Source organism: Suillus paluster, assembly GCF_016628075.1.
Source record: "Suillus paluster strain FC165 chromosome Unknown EDB91scaffold_12, whole genome shotgun sequence".
Taxonomy (NCBI): Eukaryota; Fungi; Basidiomycota; class Agaricomycetes; order Boletales; family Suillaceae; genus Suillus; species Suillus paluster.
Genome location: NW_024537572.1, coordinates 43822 through 59230, shown reverse-complemented (window position 1 = coordinate 59230; position 15409 = coordinate 43822). Strand labels below are relative to the sequence as shown.

The 15409-nt window shown below is 48.0% G+C and overlaps 8 protein-coding genes across 8 annotated transcripts; 4 read left to right on the top strand and 4 right to left on the bottom strand.

Moving 5' to 3' along the window:
- Window positions 1-95: 95 nt before the first annotated feature.
- On the bottom strand, window positions 96-929 carry EDB91DRAFT_1117438 (ubiquitin-domain-containing protein). Its single transcript, XM_041318024.1, has 5 exons — window positions 861-929; window positions 718-801; window positions 516-669; window positions 322-456; window positions 96-271 (listed from the first exon to the last, which is right to left on the bottom strand). Exons 1-5 carry the CDS (start codon window positions 878-880, stop codon window positions 185-187), a joined length of 480 nt encoding a protein of 159 aa, XP_041179780.1. The 5' UTR covers window positions 881-929; the 3' UTR covers window positions 96-184.
- A 163-nt stretch (window positions 930-1092) lies between these two features.
- On the top strand, window positions 1093-2664 carry EDB91DRAFT_1117437 (P-loop containing nucleoside triphosphate hydrolase protein). Its single transcript, XM_041318023.1, has 7 exons — window positions 1093-1277; window positions 1335-1399; window positions 1449-1582; window positions 1628-1941; window positions 1993-2204; window positions 2256-2388; window positions 2441-2664. The coding sequence occupies exons 1-7, from the start codon at window positions 1171-1173 to the stop codon at window positions 2529-2531; spliced, it is 1056 nt and encodes a 351-aa protein (XP_041179779.1). The 5' UTR covers window positions 1093-1170; the 3' UTR covers window positions 2532-2664.
- Window positions 2665-2760: 96 nt separating this feature from the next.
- EDB91DRAFT_1117434 (uncharacterized protein) lies at window positions 2761-6060 on the top strand. The gene is made up of 9 exons (XM_041318022.1): window positions 2761-2956; window positions 3009-3146; window positions 3200-3451; window positions 3500-3608; window positions 3658-5156; window positions 5216-5359; window positions 5414-5596; window positions 5644-5706; window positions 5764-6060. The coding sequence occupies exons 1-9, from the start codon at window positions 2804-2806 to the stop codon at window positions 5920-5922; spliced, it is 2700 nt and encodes an 899-aa protein (XP_041179778.1). The 5' UTR covers window positions 2761-2803; the 3' UTR covers window positions 5923-6060.
- A 307-nt stretch (window positions 6061-6367) lies between these two features.
- On the bottom strand, window positions 6368-8149 carry EDB91DRAFT_1235995 (MFS general substrate transporter; the record flags this gene model as incomplete). Its single annotated transcript, XM_041321397.1, has 6 exons — window positions 6368-6621; window positions 6679-7394; window positions 7448-7582; window positions 7634-7794; window positions 7847-7912; window positions 7979-8149. 6 exons carry the CDS (start codon window positions 8147-8149, stop codon window positions 6368-6370), a joined length of 1503 nt encoding a protein of 500 aa, XP_041179777.1.
- A 332-nt stretch (window positions 8150-8481) lies between these two features.
- EDB91DRAFT_1049161 (magnesium transporter) lies at window positions 8482-9005 on the top strand (the record flags this gene model as incomplete). Its single annotated transcript, XM_041313453.1, has 5 exons — window positions 8482-8530; window positions 8579-8599; window positions 8660-8712; window positions 8762-8865; window positions 8912-9005. 5 exons carry the CDS (start codon window positions 8482-8484, stop codon window positions 9003-9005), a joined length of 321 nt encoding a protein of 106 aa, XP_041179776.1.
- Window positions 9006-9097: 92 nt separating this feature from the next.
- EDB91DRAFT_1235994 (RED-like protein N-terminal region-domain-containing protein) lies at window positions 9098-10563 on the bottom strand (the record flags this gene model as incomplete). The annotated part of the gene is made up of 5 exons (XM_041321396.1): window positions 9098-10084; window positions 10132-10188; window positions 10237-10349; window positions 10444-10492; window positions 10555-10563. 5 exons carry the CDS (start codon window positions 10561-10563, stop codon window positions 9098-9100), a joined length of 1215 nt encoding a protein of 404 aa, XP_041179775.1.
- Window positions 10564-11163: 600 nt separating this feature from the next.
- EDB91DRAFT_1266456 (prolyl oligopeptidase) lies at window positions 11164-14369 on the top strand (the record flags this gene model as incomplete). Its single annotated transcript, XM_041324504.1, has 17 exons — window positions 11164-11409; window positions 11457-11529; window positions 11583-11659; window positions 11711-11803; window positions 11854-12018; window positions 12069-12180; window positions 12237-12352; window positions 12409-12506; window positions 12578-12767; window positions 12828-13176; window positions 13225-13379; window positions 13427-13458; window positions 13512-13579; window positions 13631-13768; window positions 13846-13977; window positions 14029-14167; window positions 14221-14369. The coding sequence occupies 17 exons, from the start codon at window positions 11164-11166 to the stop codon at window positions 14291-14293; spliced, it is 2256 nt and encodes a 751-aa protein (XP_041179774.1). The 3' UTR covers window positions 14294-14369.
- Window positions 14370-14525: 156 nt separating this feature from the next.
- On the bottom strand, window positions 14526-15317 carry EDB91DRAFT_1235992 (cytidine deaminase-like protein; the record flags this gene model as incomplete). Its single annotated transcript, XM_041321395.1, has 5 exons — window positions 14526-14593; window positions 14649-14746; window positions 14803-15029; window positions 15080-15184; window positions 15231-15317. The coding sequence occupies 5 exons, from the start codon at window positions 15315-15317 to the stop codon at window positions 14526-14528; spliced, it is 585 nt and encodes a 194-aa protein (XP_041179773.1).
- Between the last annotated feature and the right edge of the window lie 92 nt (window positions 15318-15409).

Genomic DNA, 15409 nt, shown 5'->3' with positions numbered 1-15409 from the left:
TTCACCTTAACATGTAGAGACGCGAATGCGTACAGGCCCATAAAGCACCGCATACTGCCAGAAAGATAACTTAGAAGCGTAGCCAGCCAATGAGTGTCGCTTATGGTGTAATTCGTGGAATGATTTCTTGCATATCATGCCTACTTATTACTTGAACAGCCTACATAACACGATGGTGGCTACTCTACATAGTGGGAGGCTTTGCACCAGGCTGGAAGGTGTAGGTCATGTGGCACTTGCCACAGTATTGGCGATCTTTGTGGAAAGCCATCTGGGACGCATCATCAGCCTCACGAAGAAGGAAATTACATTAACGCTTACGAAGACACCAGCACCGCACTCAGCATTGGGACACTCGCGGCGGAGGCGCTTGATCTTGCCGTCCGAGTCCACCTTGTAGTATTTCAAGATGGACATCTTGACCTTCTTGCGCTTGTGCTTGATCTTCTTGGGAGTCTATTATAGCATGACGGTAAGCCCAAAATATCCAAACAACGATATGGAATAGTACGAACGTTGTAGGTCTTCTTCTTGCGCTTCTTGGCGCCACCGCGGAGACGGAGAACCAAGTGAAGGGTGGACTCCTTTTGGATGTTGTAGTCGCTAAGAGTACGGCCATCCTCGAGCTGCTTTCCTGCGAAGATCAGGCGCTGCTGGTCAGGGGGAATGCTAAACGTTGATGAGCATCGAATATACGCGTGTGCAATAAAACCTTACCCCTCCTTGTCCTGGATCTTGGCCTTGACATTGTCGATGGTGTCCGAAGACTCGACTTCGAGAGTGATAGTTTTGCCCGTGAGGCTGATAATATGAGGGAACGTCAGGTGAAACTACAAAAATCAGCTCTGAATCGCACGCACGTCTTTACGAAGATCTGCATTTTACCGGACGCCTCTGTCTGTCCAACGAACTAGCGATGGAGTCGTTGACAAAAGCAAGAGCCGCGATGGTGGTAGCAATTTGTAAGATGGAAAAGATGATTAAGGCCTGAAAACCTTAATCAATCCGTTGATGGTCTGTGCGTGAGAATACATTGTGCTGACTCATCATATTGCCAATCTGAATTCTACGCGACGCGTTCAGAGCGCGTCAATCTCGTCGCGAAGAACGCGCTCAACGCGAGCTTGCAGCTGTATCGAATTCATAAATTTCATTGCTTCGGAACCCGCCATGGCTAGTGACGACGAAATGGATATTGACACCGTACCATTGTCTGGCAAGGGTAAAGGAAAGGCTAAGGAGAGAAATGAGCCACACGAGGACGAGACTTTGCCCTGGTTGCGTCTTCCACCTTCCCCTCTCAGCGTTTTTGCTCACGCATAGTGACCTGACAGGGTAGAGAAGTATCGACCAGTCACCTTGGATGACGTTGTTTCACACAAGGATATTACAACGACAAGTTGAGTCCTCATAGCTCGAGCATTGCACACGCTGAGGGATTCACTCAGTCGTGAAATTCATCGAGAAGAATCGCTTGCCTCACCTTCTCTTCTATGGTCCACCTGGAACTGGGAAAACATCGACAATTCTTGCGGTCGCAAGACGAATTTATGGAGCAGAATACAAGAAACAGATACTTGAGGTGAAGCCCCTCGGATCTGCCTAGAGCAATGCTGATTTTCTTCAGCTCAATGCATCCGACGACAGAGGCATAGATGTAGTGCGCGAACAGATCAAGCAATTTGCTGAGACCCGAACATTGTTTTCGAAAGGCTTCAAGCTCATCATTCTCGATGAAGCCGACATGATGACACAGCAAGCTCAGGCTGCGCTGCGTCGTGTCATCGAACAATACACCAAGAATGTGCGGTTTTGCATCATCTGCAATTATGTGAACAAGATTGCCCCGGCAATCCAGAGTCGATGCACGAGATTCCGTTTTTCGCCACTCCCGATTCCAGAGGTGGAGAAGCGCGTTAATAGTGTCGTGGAAGCTGAGAAGTGTGTAAGGTCATTTCTGAAGTTGCTACGAAATACTCAGCTTTGCAATAGCGTGAATCTGACTGAGGACGGCAAAAAGGCCCTTTTGAAACTCTCAAAAGGTGATATGCGTCGAGCGCTCAATGTCCTACAAGCATGTCATGCAGCGTATAGCTCTATCGGAGAGACTGAAATTTATAACTGCACTGGAAACCCTCACCCGTCAGATATTGAAACCATCGTGAATTCCATGCTTTCCGATGAATTTACCACTTCTTACCAAAGTAAGTTCATTCATATCATGTTGTTTGCGCCCCACACAACTTCTTTGTCAGTGATCTCGGCCATGAAAACGGAACGTGGACTCGCACTGCAAGACTTAATCTCGGGTACATATGAGTACGTGGAGACGATTGAATTCAAGCCGCAGGCCCGAGTATATTTACTTGACTTCCTGGCTACCACAGAGTATGTCTCGTCTACGTTTAGTTTGATCAAAACCTGATGTCTTTCTTATCAGACATAGATTATCAACCGGCGCAAGTGAGAAGATGCAATTATCTGCTCTACTTGGAGCATTCAAAAATGCGGTGGAGCTTTCTGCGAATTGATACTCTATGCTCGAAGCGCCTGACAGAAACTTCCCACAAGGTCTTGCGTTCCTCCCCCCAATCTAGCCTCTCGAATTGTATTGTAGTCTTTTTGTAGTATTTCATTTGATGTGAATCCTGCCAACGTTAGTCAGTGAAACAGTAAACTGCAAATGCTTAGACGTGACAAGTCACGTGGTGAAGGTCAGTCACCTGACTCTTTAGCCCTCGTGGATACCGGCGTGTCAGTGTGTGCAATAACTTAGCCTCCTGACATTGACGTCGTTGGACGTATGGCCTTTCCTATCCCTGATCACCTCCCGCGGCAGCTTGATGTTTCATCGAACGTTCTCTCCAAGATCGATTCTGCAACACTACAGTCTTTGAATTCGTCTGTTGCATCCTCGTGTAGGGCGGAGCTTGACGAATCCATTCAATTGACCAAGGTATTCACGTGTAATTGGTATAACCATCATCTGTAATAATCATTGGGAGTAGAAACGAATTCACGACAGAATACGTGCAGACTCTTCTAGCTTCCAAAGACAGTTGTCTTCGGCGAAGTCTGTTAAAGAACGACTGGATACGCTTTCTGGACATGTCCAAGCCCTAAGTGTCGCACTTTCGGACTCTAAGGCGTGTGTTTGCTCTGCTAGGTGTTATATGACGTTTCACTAACACTTCACTAGTCCGGTCTAGTCCCAGTCTTGCTTGAGGCTTTGGAAGCTCACCAATTACTTGCCCAAGAGTCCTGCAATACAGATGTCTTGAGTGATTCTCTTTCGCACCTTTCGGAATGCAGAGCACAGCTGGATGCGCTGCAGAAGCTCATTGACACAGGAGATCTACCTCAGGCTGTAGTCGCGTGCCATACATTGAGTTCCTTGCTGACCGTCGTTCCCGGACCACTGAAAGATGCATCTGTAGTGTCTGAAATGCAGGTACGAAAGCAATTTCCTTTCATTCTGTCTCAACTCACTTGCTTGTAGAGTCGACTGCGTGTACTCAGCAATCGTGTGGAGGAGCTGCTCAGCAATGCTTACACGGAAAGTGTTGTCGTAAACGCGTCTGAAGTTATTATCAAACCATTTGTGCTTGGTGAGTGAAGGAACATCGTCGTGTAGGGGTATCTCAAGTAGTTTTTTAGTGCCTCGGTCACTAGAGCCCTTACCCCTTTCGTCTGTCTTCTTATCGATCAGCTCCGCATCGCTGGCATCGCATCTCTCAACCCTAAGGAGGGATATTCTAACGCAGCACGTCGAGTATTCTTTCGACCAGCCGACGTCACTTACGGTCAGCAGCACGAAAGACACGTCTGGTGCTTTGATGCACGTCCTCAGCCGATTCCCATTGTCCCCGAATAGCATCGACACTGCTTCCCCGCTTGCCAACGTATCCACGACCCTCGATTTCTTACGCATACAACTATTTCCTGCCCTCCCACCGACGCACAAACATAGTTTTCCGCGAAGTCTTAGCAAACCCATATCCACTGCAGTGCTGGCGCGTTTGCTTATTCCTGGTCTGCCCACACAGCTTGAAGCTCTTCCTGCTTTTTTAAAACTTGCAAACAAGGCAGTGGAATTGGAAGACAAGTACATCGTCGGAATGCTCGACGCGTCTAGCGAGTGCGAAATCAAAGCTTGGGTTAACAATGTCTGCACTCATTACGAGCGACAGCGGCGGTCATGCATTCTTGATTCCGCTCGCAAACTTATTATCCAAAGTGCATCTTCATCTGAGTCAGCATTCCACGCCCAGCTACCACTCTCACAGGAAATCTCTGATCAAGCTGGACTCGCACCTACAGATGAGGGCGATGCATGGGGCTTTGATGACGATGGCCAGAGTCTCAAGTCAGGATCTTTCAAGTCCGCCACGGAGCCAGAGGAGGAGGACGTCTGGGGCTTTGATGACGATTTGAGGGAGGAAACTGAAACTCGACAGGCCGATCCTACACAAGTGGAAGAAGACCCAGGAGATGCTTGGGGCTGGAATGACGAGGAGCCGGCACCTGAAGAAGCAGTACAACCGGAAGACAATACATGGGATGATCCATGGGGTGACGAATCTTTCGCGACCCCTGCCGTGCGGCCAACAACTATGTCATCGCAACGCCCTTCTGCAAATTCTGCACCTACGACGCAAAAGGTCTCTACCAAGAGCAAGCAAGCATCCGTTGCTGATGGTCGCCCCACGAACGGTACCATCGATGCATCGAGCCGTGCCATTGCTCCCTCTCGTCATCCTCTAAAGTCAGGGCCCCTAACAGAGCCTTATCTGGTATCTACTCTTGCAAAGTCAATCATCCATAAGGTCGAGGACGCGTTGTACGAAGGAAAGGGACTAGCATCATCGGGTATCTTTCCCCCCTCACCGACATCCACAACAACGCCTGGGACGCTCGTCATGCAGTCAGGAGCACTTGTTTTAGATTTGTATCGTGCAGTGTATCCTATCGTCGCTGCTGGACGTCTCGCTCGCCCTGGTGATGTTATGAAGTTCTCCAACGACTGCTTTTGGCTTGCAGAGGAGGTCGGCCGCTTGGTTACATCCGAGCGAGGATTGCTTTTTGTGAAGGACAAGTTAGATGAATGCAAGGGCGTGTTGCGGGTGTTAGCAGACAGTTGGTATCAAGATGGCATTGTGAGTTCTCGACTGTTCATTATCGCTGTTCTTTAAGCAGGGACTCATGCATTAGACAGAATAGACAACGGACAGCATTGTGTGATATTCTAGCGAGTGCGAAGGGCTTCACAGATACGTCAGACCAGGACCGATATGATGATTGCGAGATGGCCATATCCCGTGTCGTTCGCGAAATTCGAAGCGTTGCGAATACGTGGAAGGTGCGAATGATGCGCATCTTGTGATGTCGAACACGGCTGACTATACTCCCCTAGCCCGTGCTCCCTAAGAGCAAGTATTACACTGCCGTGGGAGCAATAGTCGAGGTTTCCTTGCAGCGAATCCTTGAGAACATACTTGCGATTCCAGATATCCCCGAGGTAGAGTCGCACAAACTGAGTGAGTTGTGCAGGATATTGGCCGCTCTCGAAGGGCTCTTCGTTGAAGACTTTAGCGAGGTACGTTCGCTACGCTTTTTCAAGATAGTTAACTAATGAACACCCAGTCATCTTTTGTGGTATCATATGTTCCGTCGTGGTTGAAATTCTCATATCTGTCTGAACTCATGGTATGTCTATCCGAAGTCATTTTTTTCGATGGATATGTCATTGCGCTCATTTTCCAGGAAGCGTCTATGGCTGATCTCACATATCTTTTCGAGGAAGGAGCTTTGGTGGACTTTGAGGTGGATGAATTGGTTAAACTTGTGCGTGCCTTGTTTGCAGACACACCGCTGAGGACAAAGACTCTGGACAAAATCATGGGTGGACACCCAGTCCGGTGATGTATGAGTATTTATACTCACTGCGGATGATCGGATATATATAGCGGCAGAGGTTAGTACGTAGTACCTCATATCAGACTGAAACCCATTCAATTATACGCACTACATACACGTGCACGCGAATACTGTTTCCTGGGGCGTGCAAGTGGACCAAAAAGACCCCACGATGGACAGGGATGCATATACATCTGCTGCTAGTCGCTTGGCCAACGAGGCCAATCTGACAGGCACTATCACAAATACTTCAATCAAAGTACGACCGACGAGATCCTGACGCATGGATTACGATGGACCTGCATGATGTCTAACCGTTGCTCACCAAACTCATCAATGGGTCTCACGATTGCGATATATTGATATGGCATATGCTCTTTCGAAATGTAGGTGTCTACCGAAAGTTCGGAGTGTTCGTGATTTAAATCTCATGCTAACCTTCACTCGACATTCACTCATCCCTATCTTGTATTTCATCTGGCAACTGCGAGCCCAGCCACCTCAATACACCAGCCAGCATAATCAAGATGACATAGACTGCATTCCCGTTGAGGATATTGTGTTCCTTTGAGAGCGCAAAGAGCGAGGTTGCTAAGGCGGGCCCAATGACACGAGCCATTGACGCGGAGGTTTGGCCAAGACCATTGACAGCGCCGAGGACGTTCTTTGCAGGAGCAGAGGCCGTGACAAACATGAAGACAGTCCCTGTAATTAAGTGGATTTTAGTTTTAATCTCAGGACGGGTCTCATGGTAGCACACACCATATGCCATGTCCCATATAACTGTCAGAACAAGTTGGCCAATCAAGGCAAACGTAATGGCATGATCAACTATTCCCCTTGTGTGTACGAGCCATGACATGAACGGAAATACTAGCATGACTGGTGCAAAGCACGACACGGACAAACAGAAGAGACGCTTTGGACCAAGCCAATCGACAATTCTGGCGAAGAACAGTGCCTGGAAGATACCATCCAAGATTGCAAACAACGCCATCCATGAGCCAATAGAAGAAGGGGTAAACCCAAGGCCCCCAAGATAGTTAGGAGTCGACAAGAACAGCGGCAAAAGAGCCATGAGAGAAATGTCAAGTAAAGCAAGCATAGCGTAGTTTGCAATTGGAATGACAATGGTAGGTGTGAGTAGAGATCGCAAGGGCATGTTCGCCATAGACTTTTGCGCGAGGGCTTCTCGATCATCATTGTCGGCACCGTTTGAAATACCTAGGGTAGTTGATTTTGATTTTGGTCGACGCTTGGTTGATAATGTCTGCTGATCGTGAGTAACTTGTGCGGTGATACAGTGGTATGGAGAACCTACTTCTTCTAAAAACACTAACAAGATGAAAAAGGCCAGTAAAATAAGACAAGCGGACACCGCACAAGGTAGGAAGTATGGGTATTTTGTCCAGAACGGATGAGCAAATACACCGGGCCAGTTATCTTGTGGACGCGCGAGCGTTCCGCCGATTAAAGGGCTAGTATGCGGACTTCATCGTTGGCCATTCAGATAGTCGACGATTCCACTTACCCAACAAAGCTTCCAATGCACCAGACGATCGGAATCAAGGCAAATCCCTGGGCCATATTTGTAGAGTCTGTCAATTCACCCACCATGGTCTTCATGACTCCAGCGTTGCCGTTTAGTATACCGCACATGCAGCGGCTAGAAAAACCATGTCAGTGTCGTTTTTTCTTCTTTCAACTGAAGACATGCCTAATGACTAGGCTCCAGAACGATGTCGAGAGACCAAAACATAGCATGGAGATGCAAGTTCCCGATAAACCCACTAATAACACTGGCTTGCGTCCAATACGGTCAGACAACCGACTCCACCTCAGCACTGTCAGTGTCTGCGCGACGAAAAACAAAGATTCCTGTGAAAGGGAATCATGATTCACGCAACTATATGATAAACTCGGCACATACAATTATTCCAGCATAATATCCTACAGCTGCATCGTCGCCTCCAGTGATGCCAAGTTCTCTGATCAGCTGAGAAGACGGAAACGGTATGAAAAATGGATGCTGCAAAAACGAGATGTCATTGTGAACTCATACCTGATTAATGTACGGGAATATCGACATCGAAGCAATAGGTTCCACAAGTTGCAGTATCATAAGTATACCTATCTGGAGTTTTGGAAGAGGCGTTTTAGGCTTTTTCGAGGCCCCTTCAGGGATCAGAGGCGTAGTCTCGCTTTCTACACGAGAAGAATTTGAGCTGTCCATTCTGGCGAGTTAACCTTGCGCACTGGGAGATGCAGCGAACTGCCATGATTGAATTGCATTTATGGCCTGCGCATCATTGGTTGTAGTCAGCTGTTTGACTCAGGACCGAGTCAGGACTCCTAGATTGTGGCATCATTAATTGGCAGACATTGCCACCCCGGATCAAACGGCCCTTGATTTGGAAACATCGTGAGTCGTGACTGGTCACCTGCGCACTCCTCGGAACGTTCAACGCACTCGTCGGCTAATACTTGTTTGGCAAAAGCGTTAGAAACAAACAACCCAGCCCACGTTGATCATTGTCTCTTGCAGTCTTACTTCCGTAAAAGGTCATGATTGGGAAGTTATTCCTTGCGTTGGCTACGCTTGCACTTCTTCACGGTATGGATGCTCTTCCCGACATCTCACGCTACTCACGTTATTCTATAGCTGCATATTCCACATACGAACGTGAGCCTCACGATGAAGCCTAGAGCCAGGATTCGAGTTCAAGTCTAAATTGATGTGTAGATTTGTCACTTCTGAAGGCTTTGGGCAAGCCTGAAGGATCATTACCTCTAGATGTAAGTCAACCCATCACGTCGAACAAAACCCTTTCAAGTGAAGCTGTAGATTGTGTATGAGAGCATTCTTGCACTTATTCTCGGGCTGCTTGGAGCATCCTTGAATGCTCCACCATTGAAGGATATCACTTGGGCAAGTGAAATGAAGAAGCGGTGGGTGATATTTTGAATCTTGATCTACTCGCTGACCACTTTTTAGCACAATTGATGGAATGGATTCACGATTGGGATTCGCGCACTACAAGTCTCGCGGAAAGTTTTTGTTTGCTAGTCCGCAGGATGGTAAAATATGAAGCTTTGAAGCTTTGTCCAAGCTTTGTCCATTAAATATCTATCACATGCATGGCAAATATCGCGCAGGTATATACCGACGTTATAACTAGCATCAGTCGTCGTCCTCCCCGGCAGATTTTTTCTTGTTGTTGCGTTTCTCTTTTCGGGCTTTCCTCTTTTCTTCTTTCTCAGCAGCTGCATCCATCGCAAGAAAGTCGCGGATTGAGGGTAATGCAGATGACTCTAATGGTCTAAGACGCAAAGATTCCTCTTCCTCTTCATCCACATGATGTGTAGGGTTTGATGGAGGCAACTGTGATGCAGCACTCTCTGTGGGTGCTGGTGGTTGAGTTAGTCCTTCGTCGTTTTGTTCATCTCCAAACCATCCTCTACCAGAACGAGCGTGTTCGGATGAAGGACGAATCAGATCGATAGCATGTTCCGATTCGGTCTTGTGAGCTGAATCCAAGCCATCTTCATCGCTGTCATCATCCCCAGCAAAACCTTGATAGTCACCAGCCTCTGCAAAGATATCCACATCGTCGTTGACTGGAGACGAAAGCCTTTGGTTGACTTGTGACGTTCCTTCCGCTGCAGAAGGTGGTAGTACCGTTGGGTGGTTGACTTCCGGGAGAGGATCGCTCTTTGTCGGTTTGGGTGAACCTGAGACTCCCTCCACTTTCCTTTTCTTCCTCCTCTTGTGGCGGCTTGCGCTCTCTTCTTTGCTACCTTTTTTGCTACCCTTGTCATCCTTCTGCACCCCAATTGGCTTGAAACCGATTGGTTTAAATTTTCCTGCCTTCTTTGCTTTCTCAAGGTTGTCGGCCCCATCTCCGGGCGGCTCCGCGGTGGTGTCGATAGTTTGTAAGCCCTCGCTGTTCCTTTTGGCCTTCAGCTCCTGGATGATGTCTTCGCGAGTCCTCTTCTTTGGTACCGTGGCTTCGGAGGAGACCTCAAGAAAAGCTTGCTCGAGCGTATCATCATCCTCGGTAGAAGCAGCTGCCCGCGCTTTGTTTTGCTCTAACAGGGACACATCTAGACCTTTCACTAAAATCGTATGCTCGCTGTCTCCGCCAAGATACTGGCGCTGCTCATCAACCTAGGGCATGTGAGTAGAAGTATGGAAATGTATGCAGTGGCACACACAATATCTCTATTGTCATTTGCTGTCCGCCGTTCGAAAACTTCGAGCACAGCTTCGACCTGTAGTCATTAACGAGTATCCTAAGCACAAGTACACGACAGACGTACTTGAGCATAGTCGCTTCTCCCGCCCTCGCGTCTCTCCGCGGCCCTATCACGGTATTTAGATTCATTCTTCTTTACTTTGCGTGGCTTGAACGTTGGCGCAGAAGATCCCGACGCTTTCCTGTGAATTGAGTTACAATACGCATTGTAAGTTAAGATATTGTACATGCTTAGATGCGCCTTGAGCTCCTTTGAGCTGTGGAGTCGCACTAATAGAAGTGGGCACTCGAGGTGTCTGAAGAAGCTGCCTGAAAGAATCCTGTATTGAGTATCAGAGATATGAGAGCTATATGATGGAGCTGTGGGTATCTATTGACTAACCTGATCCATGACAAGCGGAGCGGCGTGCTTTTCAATTAACGTGTATTCAACTAACGCGCGCTCAGTTTGGGAAGTTCCGAAGCAGTAACTCGCCAGAAAGATAGGCGTTATTTGTGCATGTTAGAATCAGAGGGTGTTCAAGTTGCCGTCGGTTACAAGCGCTTACTAATTAGCATCTCTTGTCAACTTTTAAAATATCGACAACTCGTGGGTGATCACTTGTCGTTCATTATTGACCGTCTCTAGACATTTTTTCTGTTCGGAAGGGGAGTCAGGAGGACAGGTGCCACTCCCGGATACCATTCCGAGGGTTCTAAACAATCAGCGAATTAGAACGAACCTAGGCCCTCCTCGAGATAATTAGACCGTCTTAGAGTTAAACACCGTGTCCTTTTCCGTATCGAAGGCAGGCTGGATTTGCCGTTTTCGCCGATTGAATCATTTGGCATGTTATCCTTTTATGTGGGACTCTTGGCACCCCCTGATCTGATTTAGATTAAAGCTGAGGTGGGCATCCAAATGCTCATCCTGGGTCTCCGCGCCTTTCGTCCCACAACTCGTGTTTATAAGCTCTTCAACTTTGTTTCACGCTCAAACCACACTAGGACAATGGCCACTCCCTGGACACCTAACCAATATCCAAAGGCTCGTCGGTCTGACCACGTCGACATCTACAAGAGCGAAAAACAAGGCGAAGTTCGCGTTTCTGATCCATACCAATGGCTTGAAGAACAATCCGAGGAGACTGATCAGTGGACCACGGCGCAAGATCAATTCACCAGAATTTACTTAAATAAAAATCCTGCTCGAACTAAACTAGAGCAGGAGATCAGGGCAAATACCGACTATGCCAAGGTTCGTCAAAATGGCAGTAGCTGGTTTTGATATTCATTTCTCCCAAGTTTTCAGCGCCGTCGCTCAAGTATGATGATCGTTGGTACTGGTACTACAACAGCGGTCTCCAGCCTCAGTCAGGTGGGTTGAGACACTATCAACATTTTCGCATGCCAAAACTCCCGGTTTTACAGTGGTTTACCGTTCTAAGGACTCCAATCTCCCCACCGAGTCGGGGGAGAAGGGGCCAGGGGGAGAAGTTTACTTTGATGTAAGAGTCGAAGACCCGGGCAGATTCGAGTAATGACACATTACTACATAGCCCAATTTGTTGTCCACTGACGGCACTGCGGCACTCTCTGTAACGGCATTCTCTCGCTCTGGCGAATACTTCGCATATGGCATCTCATTGTCGGTGCGTGATTATATGTCGTTCGGAACAGGACGTTAATCTCCAACGCACAGGGAAGCGATTTTTATACAGTTTATGTGCGCCGTACAAGCGAGCCTTTCGCCGCGATTGATGGGCAGCCTGACGATCACCATGCCAAAAGGCTCCCGGAAGAGATCCGCTTCGTCAAATTTTCGTCCATTACTTGGACTCACGATTCCAAAGGGTTTTTTTACCAGGTAGGTCCTGAGTAATTTACATTGCATCTAACACCGAGGGTACTCGCCAGCGATTTCCAAGCAGAGTGTCTCATGGTCTTGCAACGGAGGACAAAGCCGGCACGGAAACCACAGACGATAAGGATGCTATGCTTTATTACCACAAGATCGGAACTCCACAATGTTCGCTATCTACATTTGGTTCTGACATGGCTCTCTTGACTAATTCAATTATCCAGCACAAGATATCCTGGTCATGAAAGATGCCGAACACCCCGAATGGATGTGGGGTGCTTCGGTATCGGAGGTAGATGGGAGATATTTGTTTCTTGACATCGTCCAGGACACTGGAAAGGTCTGCGCTCGCTGTCCATTCTCGCTCACCGGTTCGCTTAACTATTCCGGGCCCAGAAAAACCTGCTCTGGGTGGCCGATTTGCAAGAAAATGAAATTGGCCAAAACATGAAATGGGACAAGATTGTGAACGAGTTCGAATCGGAATACACGGTGTCAGTTGTGTCATTAAACTCTGATGGAAACCACTTGAACCTGCTGACATCGCACACCATTCTCACATCAGCATTGCGAATGACGGGACTAAATTATACCTACGGACAAACGAGAACGCGCCTCAATACCAAGTTATCACAATTGACCTTGCGGACCCATCACGGCAGCACAAGGTCCTCATACCTGAAGTTAAAGATGCATACTTGGACGACATAACTGCTGTGGGAGGTGATAAATTGGCTGTCGTGTACAAGCGCAATGTGAGTGGAGCCGTACCACCCGCTCCAATTTGCATAAGCTGACACAAAAGAGGACTGCAGGTCATAGATGAAATATATCTCTACTCGATGGATGGCAAACAGCTTACCCGACTTGCTCCGGATTTTGTTGGTGCCACAGAAGTCGCCGGCCACCGAGCACAGTCACACTTCTTCGTTTTGCTGACTGGGTTTACCAATCCTGGGATTGTGGCACGATACAATTTCGATGAACCCAGTGAAGAGAAGCGTTGGAGCATATACCGTTCAACGCTAATGAAGGGGTTGGTGCCGGATGAGTTCAGCGCTGAGCAAGTCTGGTATGAGAGCAAGGATGGCACGAAGGTGCCGATGTTCATCGTGAAGCACAAGTCGACAAAGTCCGATGGAACTGCACCTGCCATTCAATACGGTAAGATACCACCATCCGTCACCATCAGCACTTGACGCTATGAATCAGGTTATGGCGGATTCAGTATATCAATAAACCCCTTCTTCAGTCCCACGATCCTAACTTTCATGAAGAGGTATGGTGCTGTCTTTGCTTTGCCTAACATTCGCGGAGGAGGCGAGTTTGGTGAGGAATGGCATCTTGCTGGCACCAAAGAACGGAAGGTGCAGTGCTTGACTACCGGTGAGGGCGATGTCTAATGTTGTCGTAGATCAATGTCTTCGATGACTTCATTGCTGCTACGTGAGTGAACACCTCTAGCTTCTTACTTGCAAGCTGAAAGCTTTTGTTTGCAGGGAGTATCTTGTTAAAAACAAGATTGCTGCTCCCGGTAAGGTCGCCATTAACGGTGGATCCAATGGAGGCAGGTTAATGTCACCCTCATATTTATAGTGATACTCAGGCATGATCTTAGGATTACTCGTCGCCGCTTGCGTGAACATCGCCCCAGAGGGCACATTCGGGGCTGGCGTGGCCGAAGTTGGCGTCCTTGACCTTCTGAAGGTGCGAGTCATTTTTCTGGCAACATCTATCCCTGCTCAATATAAATCATGTAGTTCGCTGATTTCACAATTGGTAAGGGCAGATTACCTTGCAGAGTCTGACGTCAATTCAATGACTGGTGTGCAGGCAAAGCGTGGACGTCTGATTATGGAAATCCGCACGACCCACACGACTTTGACTTCATCTATCCGATTTCGCCCCTGCATACTGTCCCAACGGACAAGATTCTACCTCCATTGTTGCTCATGACTGCCGATCGTGTGTTGTATCTTCTAAATCCTCGACCTTTGGCTGATTATGCCGCGTTAGATGATGATCGAGTTGTTCCGCTTCACTCGTTCAAGCATGCTGCGACGTTGCAACACACACTCGCCCATAACCCCCACCCCCTCCTTATTCGCATCGACAAAAAAGCAGGACACGGCGCAGGTAAGGCTACTGAGAAGAGGTGCGCACTCGCTCTTCCGGGAAATCTAAACATGTGACATATCAGTTTTGCAGGATCCAAGATGCGGCCGACAAGTGGGGTTTTGTTGCGCAGTCTCTTGGGCTAAAGTGGCAGGATGACCAGTGATCGCACTGGCGACGTGATATCCATACACTGTATTGAGAATGTCATTTAACTTTACGTAGTGTTATCCAGCTCTTAGATGTCGTAGTCCCGACCGCACCAGAATAAATTCCGCTGGTGTCGTAGCCCTGGACGGCCTTGTGAAAATCACATTTTCAAAAATGTGCGAGCATCGCCGCCGACTTCTCATGCTGACATTCAAACGTGTAGAACGTAATGTCATTGCGGGCTGCGTTCAGGTTTGAATCTCCGGGGGAATTTCTGTCTTGAGAACCCGAGCTGACTTTTGCTTTGGGACAGGAGCTGGAAAAAAAAAACGTCAGTGTGATGACCGATGATTGGGAATAACAGGACATGCCGTTCGTGTTTTCTGTCACATAAAACCGACGCAAAATCATTATGGCTTCTTCTCGGAGGTACCCTCCTGTAGCTTGGTAGGATGGATGAACTGGATGCCTCACACTGACGACTATTCGGACCCGGAATCAGAATATAGCAGTGAGATAACAGACCTTGTATTGACACCTAAAACGCTCCCACATCCGCCAAATTTATCATTCTGGCATCCGTAAAAGACTTCTTTGATGCCTAGCTGGCGAAGTGCAGAAGCGCACATGATGCATGGTTCCACTGTGACATACAGTACAGTGCCTGCCAGGGGATACTGAGTGGACTCTGGGGTCAGCTGCTTATCAGCAATGATAAGATCGATGGCTTCTAGCTCGGCATGTCTGGAAGCCTGTAGGGCAGGAATTAGACCAGCGAATGAGTGGGTGGCCTTATATTTACATTTCTTAGTTCATTGGTGCGATTCCTCGCACGGGCGATAATGCTGTGGTTCCGCACAAAGACACAGCCCACGGGGACTTCACTGTGTGTTAATGCTTCTTCCGCCTGAATCGTGTTATGAACAAACACCGCTCTGAACATGAATTCTCACCATCGACATTGCTTCTCGCATCCATTTTAGATGAATGGGCGCAACGGTAGTCTGGGTTTGTTTATCATGACTATCTTCTCCCTCCATGATCTTCGGGAATAAAAATTCTAAAGAGTCCTGGTCTTCATTTGATGATTTGGCCGCGCCTACAAATGATGATGGTCAGTGACAAATGACTG